This window comes from Mus caroli, unplaced genomic scaffold, assembly GCF_978045245.1.
Source record: "Mus caroli unplaced genomic scaffold, Mus_caroli_1 scaffold_20, whole genome shotgun sequence".
Classification (NCBI taxonomy): domain Eukaryota; kingdom Metazoa; phylum Chordata; class Mammalia; order Rodentia; family Muridae; genus Mus; species Mus caroli.
The window spans coordinates 20,550,234-20,564,417 of record NW_028227275.1 but is presented as its reverse complement, the minus strand read 5'-3'; the positions used below and the strand labels follow the sequence as shown (position 1 = coordinate 20,564,417).

The 14,184-nt window shown below is 43.3% G+C and overlaps 1 protein-coding gene across 1 annotated transcript in view; it reads left to right on the top strand.

Annotated features, from left to right (window-relative positions):
- Positions 1 to 1,133: 1,133 nt before the first annotated feature.
- Cc2d2b (coiled-coil and C2 domain containing 2B) overlaps positions 1,134 to 14,184 on the top strand; it is a 74,502-nt gene continuing 61,451 nt past the window's right edge. Inside the window, exons 1-8 of the mRNA XM_021152526.2 lie at positions 1,134 to 1,211; positions 3,089 to 3,146; positions 4,099 to 4,163; positions 4,956 to 5,021; positions 7,043 to 7,126; positions 12,245 to 12,443; positions 12,598 to 12,734; positions 12,837 to 12,965. Of these exons, the coding sequence (XP_021008185.1) occupies positions 1,170 to 1,211; positions 3,089 to 3,146; positions 4,099 to 4,163; positions 4,956 to 5,021; positions 7,043 to 7,126; positions 12,245 to 12,443; positions 12,598 to 12,734; positions 12,837 to 12,965 (780 nt within the window). The 5' untranslated portion in view covers positions 1,134 to 1,169. The remainder of the gene's footprint in view (positions 1,212 to 3,088; positions 3,147 to 4,098; positions 4,164 to 4,955; positions 5,022 to 7,042; positions 7,127 to 12,244; positions 12,444 to 12,597; positions 12,735 to 12,836; positions 12,966 to 14,184) is intronic.

Genomic DNA, 14,184 nt, shown 5'->3' with positions numbered 1-14,184 from the left:
GATCTTCAGTTCCAGTAACGTTTTCCCTTGAGAATGACATTTTTTTCTTTATGACTTCATAAAATTCTATGGAATGGTTGGATGGATAGATAGATGTCACTTTATCCATTTGTTGATGGGTATCTAAGCTCCATATGTTGGGTATTGTGAATAGTGCTACAGTAAACATGGATGAGCCAAGTGCCAAGTATCTCTATAAAAATGCCTTCTTGGATTCCTCTTGGCACATACTTAAGAGTGACATTGTTGTGTAACTCCTGGTGAGATGTGAATTCATCCAGATAGGGAACTGATGAAAGAGCAAAGTAAGGATGCCACAACATCGAACTTAGGGAACCACTGGCTTTGTTGGGGGGTCACTCAATGACTCAGATACAGCTGCATCACCAGAAGCCCACCCCAGAATAGGTGGCATTTCACGAAAGCTGTAGTACACTTTACAACTTGCTAGACAAGTTGGAGAGTGCCTGTCTGCAGTCCTTACACTTATATAAGCTTGGAAAGGAGGGGCCTAGTGCTTCTGGTCAATTTCAAGAACTTCCTGAGGCTTTCCAGTTGCTTACTTCCGGAGTCTTAATGAGCTTCCATGCTTTCACTTTCCTTTAAAACATCCTGTGCTCTACGGAGCTTCTGTCCAAGATGGAAGGCTTTATCTCAGAGGAAATGGCTACATCAGACAATTACCAAAATTTCTATTAAAGACTAAAAGCCTATAACATATAAGTATTAAATATTGAAGGTACTAATCATTTCTTTTGTATTTTTATATCAGCATAGTGGCACATCTTAGGTAGAGCAAAATGATAATGTTTTTCATCTTGGGTTTTTTTTTTTTGTATTTTTTTGAATTCTATTCTTTTTCTTCTTTTTAAAGGTGTATGTGTGTTTTGCTTACAAATAATGTCTTGTGGACCATTTGCATGCACTGCCCAGAGAGGCCAGAAGGGGGCACTGGATGCCTGGGGAACTAGAGTTAAAGAAGGTTGTGAGTTGCCATGTGGGCACTGGGAAATCAAACCTGGGTCCTCTGGAAGAACAGCCCACGCTCTTTACTGCTGAGCCATCTCTCCAGCCCCTACTATGCTTTTTAACCCTATCATAACAGCCTTGTTTTAATAACATGGTTTCTCATTCTTCTTTATTTAGAAAGTGAAAATAAAAGAGTCATCATGAAAAAAATTTCAAAGAGAAGAGAGGAGATTTTTAAAAAGGTAAAGTATTAATGAAATTGGTGGGTGGCTTTTAAAAATCCAAATTTTTATAGCATTTTACCAGAATGTGCGATTCCCGGAAAACTGGTCATTTGTATTCCCTTCCTTTTATGCTCTCGGTTATACACTATGATTTTTAAGCAGTTTGTAAACAACTCGGATACATTAGCATTGAACAATAGTGGGCTTACAGGGTTTCAGTTGCTGTCAATTGCAAGTTTCTTCTATGATGTGATACAAGGAATTATTTTGATCCTTTTGTATTTGCCAAGGCTTTAGTGAGCTAAGAACAACAGAACAACAGAAGATATCAGCAAGCAATGAAATGAAGTAGGCTGTGTTCTCAGCAGCACTTCCTTCGAGCTTGGACGCACATTGCTCTGTCCTCCCTACAGCTGGCTGTTAACACTACCTCTGTGGAAGGGAAAAGGGCTGCCAGTCTCCTTAATTCAAACAAGTTAGGTCAGAACACCCTCTCAGCTGAGCCATGTTTGATAAAAATTGTTGGACATGAAAGCTAGGTCTCCTCACCAGTCTCTTGCCAAGGTTGGCAATCTTCTGTCACCTCAGAGGTCACTACACTGGTGCCTTCAGTTGTCGTGAGGAGATTTGTGATTAGTGAGACAGGCATATCCACTCATGGTGACCTCATTCAAGAGTTTTAACCGTGATATAAGAGTCACTGGCAGACTTCAGAATTCTTCTGTAAGCCCTGCTAACTAGATTCCTGTTATATTAATCTTTTAAAAACCAGGATCTTGTTGATATCCTGCTTTGATTTTCAACAAAAGTCCATTCTTTAAAAAATTTTAATACATGTGTGTATGTATGTATGTATGCGTGTGTGTTCACACATACATACACATGCCATAGCATGCCTATGGAGGCTGGAGGACAACTTGTAGGAATTGGGTCTTTTGCTCTACCATGTGGCTCCGGTGGATAGAATTCAGGTAGCCAACCCCGGTGACAAGTGCTTTCACCCACTGAGCTATCTCACCAGCCCCTGAATCCACGTTTTTAATGCAGTCGTTAAGCTTATATGTATCTCTTGACTTTTTCCATTCCAGCGTCAGGCTGTTTTGCTCAGCAGGTACAGACTTTGAGAGTCTTTGCTAACAAACTCGGACTCCAAACTCTTACTCTCGAGAGTAAGAACAGTTACTTTATAAGGCTGAGCTTTGAAAGACTGCAAATGTTCACCTTCACACACTGAAAAATAATAACAGCACTCGGCTCCTCCTACCAGGAGGGAGCTAGAATACTTATTTATTTATTTATTAACGTTTGAGAGGGCAGTCAGAGCTCGACACACGTGTTTGGGAGTCCGTGGCATGCACACACTCTCTAAAGCCTTGAGTACACTTGCCTTCCTGTGCTGGGGAACAGGGTGGCCATTGAAGATATAAGGCGGGGGGGGGGGGGCGGGGAACAGTTAAGAATTGGAGGCAGCATATAGGTAGTTTTCAGGAAGGAAGGTGTTTGCATGGTCAGGTACTGCAGAGAAATCCCTCAAGCAATGACACCTGTGGGATGTTGGCCGTGTTTAATTTCCCCGGACTTTTCCAGAAGATTCATGAGGCAAGTAGTAAATAAGCAGGAAGAACTAAGTCTCCGGCAGATTTGTCATTTAAAGGGCTTTGTTCTTGGTTGGTTTGTTTGTTTTTAGATTTCAGGTGGCAATGACTTCATTTTAAAATCAATCATATATAAAGAATTCAAATAAGTTAGGAAATAACTCAACTTTGAGCAGACAGAAGAGTGTGAGTGGATATTTTATAGGCGACGATGCTCAGACTGACTGACGTAAGACAAGCCTTTCTGTAACTTCCGGATGCCTCCTAACCTTCCCTGCTTTCCCCCCTTCCCCCCCACAGATGTCAGAAGCAGCAAACAGCGGCACAGAAGAAATGGCGGACAGGCATCTGTCAAAAGGTTCTCCTGTAGCGTGCCACACCTCTGATATCCTTGGGTTTTAGTTTTTAAGGATGTAGTGGTTGCTTCCCTTCCCTGCACTTCAGCATCCTACAGCATAAACATAAACTAGGCTTCCTACATGATATAAGACGGGCCCAAGGAAAATACATGGAGATTGAACTCATGATGTTTCACTCTCTCCATCATTAACTGCACACACACAGGGGATTCACTGGTGCCTGAGAGTGGGTTAGACCTTCGGTATGTGTCCATGCAGACCCTGCTTCAGAAGTCCTCTTGTGACTTAGCTCTAGTCTTACTCCTTATTCCTACCAGAACGACTTACAAGTCCTCAACAGGTGCAGGAGGAAAAGGCCAACTCAAGAGAACACAGCCAATTCACCTTCCTTTTTAAAAATCGTATTCAGAACTGTACAACTGTCTTTCTCAATCCATCCTGTGAGTAGCAGAAAGTAATAAATACATACAGAGCGTACACACTGCCTTTCCAATTCCATTCTTCCACTTTAACATCATGAACAACCACAACACAATGTGGCTTTGTTATTAGATCATGTCCCTGGGTATTCTAGATGGAATACAAATGCTCACAAGGAATTTTTTTTTCCTAACAAGAAAACAGCATCAGAAGTCATTTGTCTGAGCTGTTTCATGCTTTCCTTGTCTATCTGGCCGATACAGCAGCAAGGGAAAGGGACACAGGATAGGGAAGAGGTTGCAAAAGGAGCACATTTTGCCATAGATAAAACTGCTTGTTCCGGATGAGAAGGGGGAAGAGGCGCAGGCTGCTAAATGTTCCTGAGCCTGTGGCCCTTTCTCTCTGCTCACCGTGATGGCTTGGCACCACTGCAGCTAAGATACACAGTGAGTGCTTTCACGGTCCCTGCCGATTAACGAGAGTGAAATGATGTGGACTCTATGTAATGCTGACGTCTTGGTTTAAATGCAGAAGAAAATCGAAACATAACAGAGACGCTGAGAGGCAAAGTAAGAGAAAAACTGAAAAATGCTAAGGTAATGCTTTTAATGGTTTTCTTCTGTTTTCAGAATAAGTGTTTTAAGTGGAATGTGGATCAAAAAAAATTTTTTTTGTAATGTTAAGAAATAGCTGAGGTTTTCTTAATATACTTCAGTTTTTAAAAGCTTCACCTTCTAGCTTGCTTTGCTGTTTTTATCTTTTCTTCTATCTCCTTTTTAAGTCTTAATACCCTATTGCAGTGAGAGTTTCAGTTGCTGTGATGAAATACCATGATGAGTTGGGAAGCAGGGGCTTTATAGGGCTCACACTTGTCTACAGATGTTCATCATTGAAGACGAGGCAGGAACTAAAGCAGGGCAGGCACCTGGAGGCAGGAGCTGATGCAGAGGCTGTGAAGGGGAGCTGCTCACTGGCTTGCTTCCATGGCTTGCTCAGCCTGCTTTCTTATAGCACCCAGGATCACCCGCCCAGGGGGTGTCACCACCCACAATGGGCTGGGCCCTCCTCTATTAATCACTAATTAAGAAAATTCCCTACATCTTTGCTGACAGCCAGATCTTGTGGAATCGATTTCTCAGCTGAGGCTACCTCTTCTCCAATGACTCTAGCTTAGGTTAAGTTGATATAAGACTGGCCATCACGCCACCCCTCCCCCCTCCCCCTCCCCCCATGATATATAACCTAACCCAAGAGAAGTCAGTCTGGCTATAGTATTATTATATATGACATCTCAGGAAAGATAAATGTGTGTGTGTGTGTGTGTAAACATACCATTAAAAAATTGAGGATTTTTTAAAGCTGGTTTTCTGTAAAATTTTGTGTTTCAGATCAGTCAAGGTGAAAAGTCCTCAGCTGAGCCACTCACTGATACAAAGACTTATCGATGGTCTAAGGTGAGGAACTTTTTAAAAAAATACTTTTTGAAAACATCTTTATGGAGGTATAACTTACACAACAAAAATTAGCTTTTTTAGCTTACAACTAGATGGCTTTTGGCTAAACTGTGGAACTGTGTGGTTGACACCAAAATCCAGTTTTTTGTGATTTGATAGCAGCTCGTGAATTGGGCATCTCCAGATGGCAGGTGGCTAGAGGTCCACCAGGGAAGCATGAGGGGAACTGGGTCATGGCATGCCTGATGAAGTAAGGCAGAGAAACTATCTGACTCAGCAAAGTGGGGCAGTGCCTGTAAAGTCCCGTGTTGGGAGGTAGCTGGCAGTTTGTGTTCCTGGCATAGGCCTCACCACACTGACCCAGGTTTCAGTCTGCTTACATAGGAACTGAGGACTCTGCAGTCACCCAAGAACTTCCCAGTTAATTATTCTAACAGCATTCGAGATGCTCCCAAACTTGGCGCTTGGCGCTACAGTTCTCAGATTCAAATCTGCAGTTGCAGGTTTGAAATGACTCAGATTTGGGGGAATAGCTGTGTGAGAGGGGGAGTAGCTGTGTGAGAGGGGGAGTAGCTGTGTGAGAGGGGGAGTAGCTGTGTGAGAGGGGGAGTAGCTGTGTGAGAGTAGGTTAGGTTGCAGTAACAAAACCATAAAGAAATTAATGAATTAATTAAAACCAAAAATGTCTGCATTAAGAGCGTGGTTCTCCTCCGCTCCAGTTTACCGGCTCAGTTACTCAGGCTGATGGGTCTCTTGCCCCCTTTGAGACGCTTTTCACCCGTGAGTCCATGACACAAAGCCCCACTCTAATCCCTTGCTAGGCAAAGACAAAGAAAGAAAGAAAGAAAGAAAGAAAGAAAAGAAAAGAAAAGAAAAGAAAAGAAAAGAAAAGAAAAGAAAAGAGGAAAGGAAAGGAAAGGAAAGGAAAGGAAAGGAAAGGAAAGGAAAAAGGAAAAAGGAAAAAGGAAAAAGGAAAAAGGAAAAAGGAAAAAGGAAAAAGGAAAAAGGAAAGGAAAGAAAAGAAATTGCAGGTTGCTGTTTTTTTTTTTAAACAAGACAGACATGCAAATTGTTCATATCATTTCCAGTAAAAGAATATGGAAGAGGTAGCTTCCGTCCAGTTATCAGTGGGATCTGTGAATAGAGAAAGGCAGACACTGCTGGGAACTGGTCATTTTGCCCTAAGTCTGGGGGACAGTTAGCTTTGCAGATATTAAAGCACAGGGATCCTTCACACATGTGGTGCACACAAACTCACATAGGCACACACTCATACATGAATATAAAAATGAATTAAGTACATAAAATAAGAATTCCCATACTAACTACACGCCAGAGACAATGGGCAGTTTGTATGTGCAAACACCAGCTAGACTCCAGATAGAAACAAAATATAAGGTGCATGCTCACATTTTATATGTTTTGAAATTGTGTGACTCCTAATGTGACTTTTGCTTTTTTTGTGGAATGGAGTCCCCTCTAAATTTCTCTTAAGGCAATTTTATATGCATGAGAAAGAAGTGGTATTTTTTTTTTATTTAAAAGAATTTGAGTCTGCAGCATAGAAGGCAATAAAAGAGGACTTATTTATGGCTGAGTCTGTAATGAAGATTATGCCACCCAATATTGTGGAATAGGATGGCAAAATATGTGGGTATGTGTGAGCAGGTGTCCACAAGAACACTTGAACATGGAGAACAGTGGTCAGAGCCAGCGTTTTGATTAAAATGAGAAATAATCCTCTAACTACTCAGGTTAGTGTGAGAGCAGAGAAGGAGATTGACTTTGTTCTATTTTGGTTCTCACTAGAGTTACAAAAAAAAAAAGGTGAAAGGTGAAAGGTGAGAGGTAAGCTGTGAATGAAAGCCAAGTAAGTGTAAATGAGCTGATAAAATACCTGCTGTGTTGTTTTCTACTTGCCACTAAGCTGCCATCTGCCACATTATGGAAAAGTGTTCCTTCCCTTGTACACAGGCAGTGTGCATCCCTTATGACATTAACTGCTGCTGTTTAACCCACAGACTGAAGTCTTGCTGGATGAAGGTCTTTCATTTTTCATCCTGAGTGGAGAGGAAGATTCAGCAGTGAGCCAGTCTTTGCAGCAGGTTGGATTTGTATCTCTTAATTGATAGCTTTACTCTCCCCCAAACCAGCTGTTCATTAAAGGCACTGGATGAGAGCTGGACGGGAAAGGGATTCTTGTGTGCCTGTCTGTGTATGCCCGTGTGTGTGTGTGTGTGTGTGTGTAGCCATATGTTCCCGTGTGTGTACCTGTGTGCCCATGTGTGTGTGTACCCATGTGTGTGCATCTGTGTGTACCCATGTGCCCGTGTGTGTACCCGTGTGTGTGTGTGTACCTGTGTGCCCATGTGTGTGTGTACCCATGTATGTGCATCTGTGTGTACCCATGTTCCCGTGTGTGTACCCATGTGTGTGTGTGTGTGTACCTGTGTGCCCATGTGTGTGTGTACCCATGTGTGTGTATGTGTGTGTATGTACCCATGTGCCCATGTGTATGTGTGTGTACCCACGTGTGCCCGTGTGTGTGTGTGTGCCCGTGTATGTGTGTGTGTGTTTTGTTTCATTTCGAGGCAGGGTCTTTCCCTGTGATTCAGCTTTGGCCTGGAACTCTGGACTCCCCTGCTGTTAAGATCGTGGCAGGCACCCTCTTGTCTGGCTTGGAAGATGATAATTTCATTGTTAAACCTTCCTCCTTTCTTGGAGTTGAGCAGCTCACTATATATAATACCTAGCATTGACAGAGTGCCTCCTGGCTGCTCAGTGATCCACTAGATCATCAGAATGGATCGCGTTAGTCGATGCTCATAAGTGAGGGCCGCCAGAAAGCTAGCCCGGTGGCGAAAGCGTTTGCCATGCACATGTGAGAGACCTGAGTTTGATTCCAGAACCCAGGTCAAAAAGCCAGATGTGGTGGCGTGCATGTGGTACCCCGGAGAGGCTCCTGCCTAGTCTACTTGGCAAATTCCAGGCCAATTAGAGACTGTCTCAGACGGTCTCTCAGAAGAGGATGGAGGGTACCTAAGGACAGCACCAAGCCTGTGCTTTGCCCTGACTCTCAGGATTGCACACACACACACACACACACCCAAATCTGTGGGACAGTCTTTATTGTTTGTATTCTATAGATAAGGAAACTAAGGCTGGGGAGTTGAGCATCCACAGAGCAGGGAAGTGTGGGTATCAGAACCCCCACCTGTGTTCGTTGTGTCTTGTTGTTGTCCTTGTCTAAAAAAAGTGTCTCCTCACGCTGTGGTCTCCATTACTCCTCACGTCTGTCTCTCCAGTTTTCGTTCCTGCACAGTCAGCTACAGACCCCTCTGTTCTCTCACATCTTCCTGTTCCTTCTCAAACTAGTGCACACTCCTCAGCCAGTTGCTGCTGTGTGCTTGCCGGTCTTCTTCCACTCGCCTCTCCAGTTCCCATTCTCACCCCTTCCTGATTCATCCATCTCGCTATCCTTACTATCTGCCCTGTACCATGACTTTCTCCTTCACCTTTACGTTTTCTCAGGGCCCTGCCACCCGGAGCCTACTGCTTCCAACTCTCCCATCTCTCTGTGTATCGCCCAGGTCCCCGGGACCAGGTCCTCTCTGCCCTCTCCAGTTCTCTCCGTTCTATTTCTCCGTGGCTCTTTAACTGATTTTGTTGGCCTTGGGTTCCCCACCCCCAAACACACACACCCCAGAATATAAATCGTCTACCGACAGCTGTTCATTATAAGGCACGGACCGTAATCTCATCGTTTGAGAGATGAGGCCAGCCTGAGCTGCCTAGTGAGACCCTGTCTTGGAAAACAAAATCAACGAAGCCCTCAGAACATCTATAAAACTTTACCTTTCAAAAACCTGAGCAAATACAACACCACCACCACCCAGAACCTTAATACAGAAACAAGAAGGGAAAAAATAAACACCGCATGAAATCTTCTGTCTTGAGAAAAATGTCTGTTACCATGTCCCACAATGCTCTCTCTGCGCATGCGCCCACAGCTTTCTAGAAACAGAACGCTCACTAGCGGAAAGAACTAGCAGTGCTGGTTCCATTTTCCTGGTTCTCCAGCCTGATCCTGTTGGTGCCAGGTTAGCTTCTGTGTCCTTCTCATACCTCATGCCTAGTTCTGCACATGTCTGTAGGTTCCGCTTTAAGACTGCCTGCCATCAGACTCACGTTTCTGTACTTTCACGGTGCCGCCCTAGTGTAAGCCAACACAGACACAGACTCTCGCCTGCATCGTTGTCAGGCCTTCCCCCCAACCCTATCCCCATCCCCAAATTCACTGGGCACTCGGAGCAATCCTGTAAGAAGCAAAGACTTTTCTCTCGCTTAACCCTGTCTAAGGGTTTCCTGGTTCGCTTATGAGGAAAGCCAAGTCTTTTCAGCTTTTCCCGGGTCCTGCATGACCCGCCCACTTAGCTGTGCGCACTCTCTTGCTTTCTCTCTCTCTCATTTCTTGTTTTCCTCCTCTGCCACCTAACCCCAGCCACAGCCCCCCCCGCCCCCGTCCCCTGCTCCGTACTTACAGGGCCCAGGGCTTTACAGTTATTTACCTGCCTTGAAAGCTCCTCTCATATCCATACTGCATCCCTCACTACCGTCGGGACACTATGTGAATGACACATGATTAAAGATGCTGTTGCCTGAAGGTCCTAACTAAAATAATAGCCCCGACCCACCGAGTTCCGAGCTCTCTGTGCCTTTACCCTGCTTCATTCTTCCTCATAATTCTTCGTGTTGCCCAATATAGATATTTTGGTCTGTTTATTCTCCTCCTGGAATGTATTAGGTATTCAATATCTGAATATCAAAATATGTTTTTTTTCCATCCTTCCCAAGATCCTAAATACAAAGAAAGTCAGCTGACCTTCCAGAAATTCGAGATACCGGTTAAGGGGTAGGATTTTCTGAGAAAGGGGTACCTTCTTCCCTGTTCTTCCCACATAGCGGAGTGCAGGCACCCGATGCTATGCGGGGACACTTTTCCTTCTCACAGAACAAGTATGAAAGAAGTGAAGCAAAGGGTGAGGCCACAGACCGGGTTGGGCATGCTGGAGTCCAGGTTAGATGACTGCAACTTGGAGTTATCTCGGAAAGCTATCTTCCTGCCAGAAGGCCCTGGGAAGTTACTGCTCCTGTCCCACCAAGAAATCTCTTTTACAAGAAGCTGAATTTGAGTGTGGCTCCTTCCTGCCGAGAGAAAGATGGTCCAACCTCATCCGTGAACCTAGGGTGAAGTCTGAGGATGCTCTCAGAAGGTTCTGGTGATCTCTTTGTAGCGAGGGAGGGATGCTCCTTCGAGACAGGACAGCATCTTCCCTTGTTACTCGATGCTCACTGATGTCCACGGACATTTCAATCTCCTCAGCTTAGACTCCATCCCACAGCAGCCACCAACACAGGGAATGCTCTGCTGTAAGCTGCTTACTGGAGACCAGGAAGGTGACGGTTTGGGATAGCAGCTGGGTTGGACTAAATGAGAAAGAGTTGGGCAGACAGATGCTTATTGGGTCAAGGTCGGGGCTTAGCCCAAACTGAAAACAAAGATGAGTTAGTAAGGTTCACAAAGATGTCTGTAGGTCAAAACATCAGGCGTCAAACTGGGGACCCATTTTCTTCAGCCATCAGGAGGACTGAGAACCCTGGCCTACACTAGTGGTGTGGAGGAACATTGCATGGGAGCACCAGCTGGAGCAAAGGACCCTTCATACTTCATAGTTGGTGATCAAGATATTTAAGGCGCTTTCCTCTGTGGCGAGTCCCCCAGAGCTTACTTATGCTTGTTTCTGTTATATCTTGAATCCCCAAAAGACACCACAAAAATAGCTGCCTGTAAAATATTTCTTTGATTTCATAAAAGGGATAGGAAGGCAGGAATGTTGACAGGACCTGACACCAACCCACGTGATGCCCAACTGTGCTTCAGTCAATTCAGGAAGGATACAAGGAAGGAGGGGAAAGAGGAATAATGTTGAGAGGAAAACAACAAGAATGGGGTTGGAAAAATGCCATCATGGGTTGGGCGTGACAGCCTTAATCCCAGCACTTGGGAGGCAGAGGCAAGTGTTCAGGGCCAGACTGGCCTACAGAATGACTTCCAGGACAGCCAGGACTACACAGAGAAACCCGATGTCTAAATAAATCTATAAATAAAGAAGAAAAAGAAAAAATGTCATCCTCAAGTCTAAAATACTTGCAAAAATTTTTTTGCTAGGATTGGTCAAAGAGCAGGTAAGGGTCTGTAGCCACAAGAATTCCATGATCTGGTTGTGCTAGCACACACCGCTTGTGTTGTATGCAGCTCATAGTAGCTGTTAGGAGACTGAAGCAGGAGAATCTTAGAGTTTATTTTAGCTCAGTGTAGGCTACCAAGTGAATTCTGTGCTGGCTAGAGCAACATGCCGAGCCTCTCTTAAATAAAAATGATCCTGCAATTCTATTTTATTACTTACCCTAAGTGTATATTTTTTAGAATTAGAGGGGTATGTTTTATTGCATGATATATTTGAATGATAATTTGTTCAATACACAAAGATTTTAAATTACGTAGTCACCTGAAGCAATCTAATTTATTCAGTTTTTGTGAGCAGATCCATCCATACTCACGAGAGGCACTTATCAACAATAATATATGTTTTCATACTGATACCCAGATTTTAAAACAACTTATATAAATAAGCCTGTATTTCAGAATTTCACTCTAACCACTTGGCCATAGACTTCTTTCCTCTTCGTTATTTTCTCTTAAATACTTTGTAGAAAATGGTTTCTCTGCTTTTCAGGTAGTGCTGCTTTGGGGGGGGGGGTGGAAACCAAACAGAGGAGGTTTGAAGGCCACGTGGGTCTTCCCATATCAGGCCTACGTCTGAACTTTTTCACTAGGGTGGAAGGGTCCCAAGTTACTCTGTTTCAGCAACATTCACTGGCGAATTGAATAGTGAGCTATAAAAAAAATACCACATAACATTAACCTTAAGTGAGTTCCTCTTTATTCAGCCAAACCTTATCTTATTAAATTATATATTTATAATTTATATATTTTTTATATAATTACATACACACACACACACACACACACACACGCACAGTTTTAGCTAGCACTTGACCTGGGCTAAATGAGTTGGAAGGCTCCAGAATATACCATTTATTTGCATACCGGTCATGGGAGGAAAGCGTGCAGACCAATTTTTATTTTTGCTATTCAACAGAAAACAGTAAGTGAGAGTTACTCCAAGCATTCTGCATCTGGCGGTAGTTTCCGAAACACTGCTGAGGGCCCAGATGAGGATTTTATGGAAGAAGTGATTTTAACGGATTTATTTGAAGTGAAAGCCGCAGATTATGAAGATGACCAAGAACAGATAAAAAAACAGGAGGCAAATATTTTTGTGCCAAGTAGTTCTCCAGGTAACACACTCCCCTGAAATACACAAGTCACGGATGATCCGTGTTCTAGGGCACCAACTTCTGTGCCTGCCAGGGCAGTAAAGGGTATTGACCTTCTATGCATTTATTCTCCCATCGTGGTCTTTAAAGTGATTATCTAAGTTTTGTCGTTAAGTGGCCAGCCAGCAGAAACTGCCGAAAGGCATGCTCCCTCGAATTTTAGAAGACGAAGGGCTCTATGTTCAGAAAAAGCCAGAGACATATAAAAAGATCTGCAACAAAATGGAAAATCGCCTGCTCAGCCTGCAGGAGGCAAGTATATCAGCTGATGAGTTAAGCCAGGAACAGACAGCATGTGGTGTTTGTTTTTAAGTGAAATACTCAGTTGCTATACTTTGTACCTATCTCTGATAGGGAAAATGTTGGTTTGAAGAAAGTGGAGAAATAATGTCACTACCTTCACCTATTAGACCGTCTTGGAATTATAGGCTCTGCATGAGCAAGGAGTCTTTGAATCCAGCACTAAAGACTATACACAGAAAGGTAAGCAACGGCGATCTGCTCGTAATAACTCTTAGATAACGGCTCTTGTAACATCAATTATAACTTATGTTCTTATGTTTTTATTTTACCTTCTAAAGATACTGAGCTTAGTCATAGACCTTGGATAAAATGTTAAGTAATCTTCAAGATTGTTGAGGTCTATTTAATGATGGGAAATGTTCAAATAAAATGTGATGTGAAAACCATAATACAAAATTTGTATGACTCTCACCTTGTATATATATAAAAAGTGCCAAATGAATGGTAGTCAAGGGAACCGCCATTTTAAACTCTTAGCTATGTGGATTACTCTCTCCCTGTTGGTTTTGCCCATTTTATAAGTGGAATCATAAAAAATTACTCTATGAATGAAGCAATAGTTAGCTTATTTTTTTTTTCTGTCTAGAAATCAATTGTAAGAAAACCACATTTTATTTATCTATTTTTCTACTAGTGGATATCAGGTGTATCCACTTTTTGGCCATTGTAACAACAATGTCTGAGAAATGTTTGCACATATTTTTTTGACTATGCATGTATATATATATTTTCTGCTGGCTAGATGTCACAGAATAGAAATGCTAGTTGTAGGTTTGTATGTATTCGGTTTTGCTATATAACAGTCTCTCTGGTGGTTTGAATAAGAGTGGCCCCCGTGGGCTCATAGAGTTGAATGCTTAGTCATCAGGGAATGGCGTTATTAGAGAAAGATTAGGAGGTGTGGCCTTGTTGGAGGAAGTATGTCACTGGGGGTGGGCTTTGAGGTTTCAAAAGCCCAAGCTGGCCAGGTCTAATCATCCTGCCTCTCCCTCACCATCCTCCTCTCTCCATCTCTGTCTCTTCATCTCTCTCTGTGTCTGTCTCAGTCTCTCTCTCCATCTCTGTGTATGTGTGTGTCTCTTTCCTGCCTACAGATCAGGATTTAGCTCTCAGCTACCGCTCTAATACCATGTATGCCACCATGCTCCCCATCATGATGATAACGGTCTAAACCTCTGAACTGTAGGCCAACCCCCACTTAAATGCTTTCTTTGTTAGGAGTTGGTCATGGTGTCTCCTCACAGCAACGGAACAGTGACTAAGCCAGTGGTTAATAAGAGAAAGGGTAATTCCTTGGTTTATGAGTTGAGTGGATGGATTTTGGTGTTGTATACCACGATGGAGAATTCTTGGGAGTGGAAGTTCTAGCTTATCATCTCCCCAAATACTGCATTCCTGT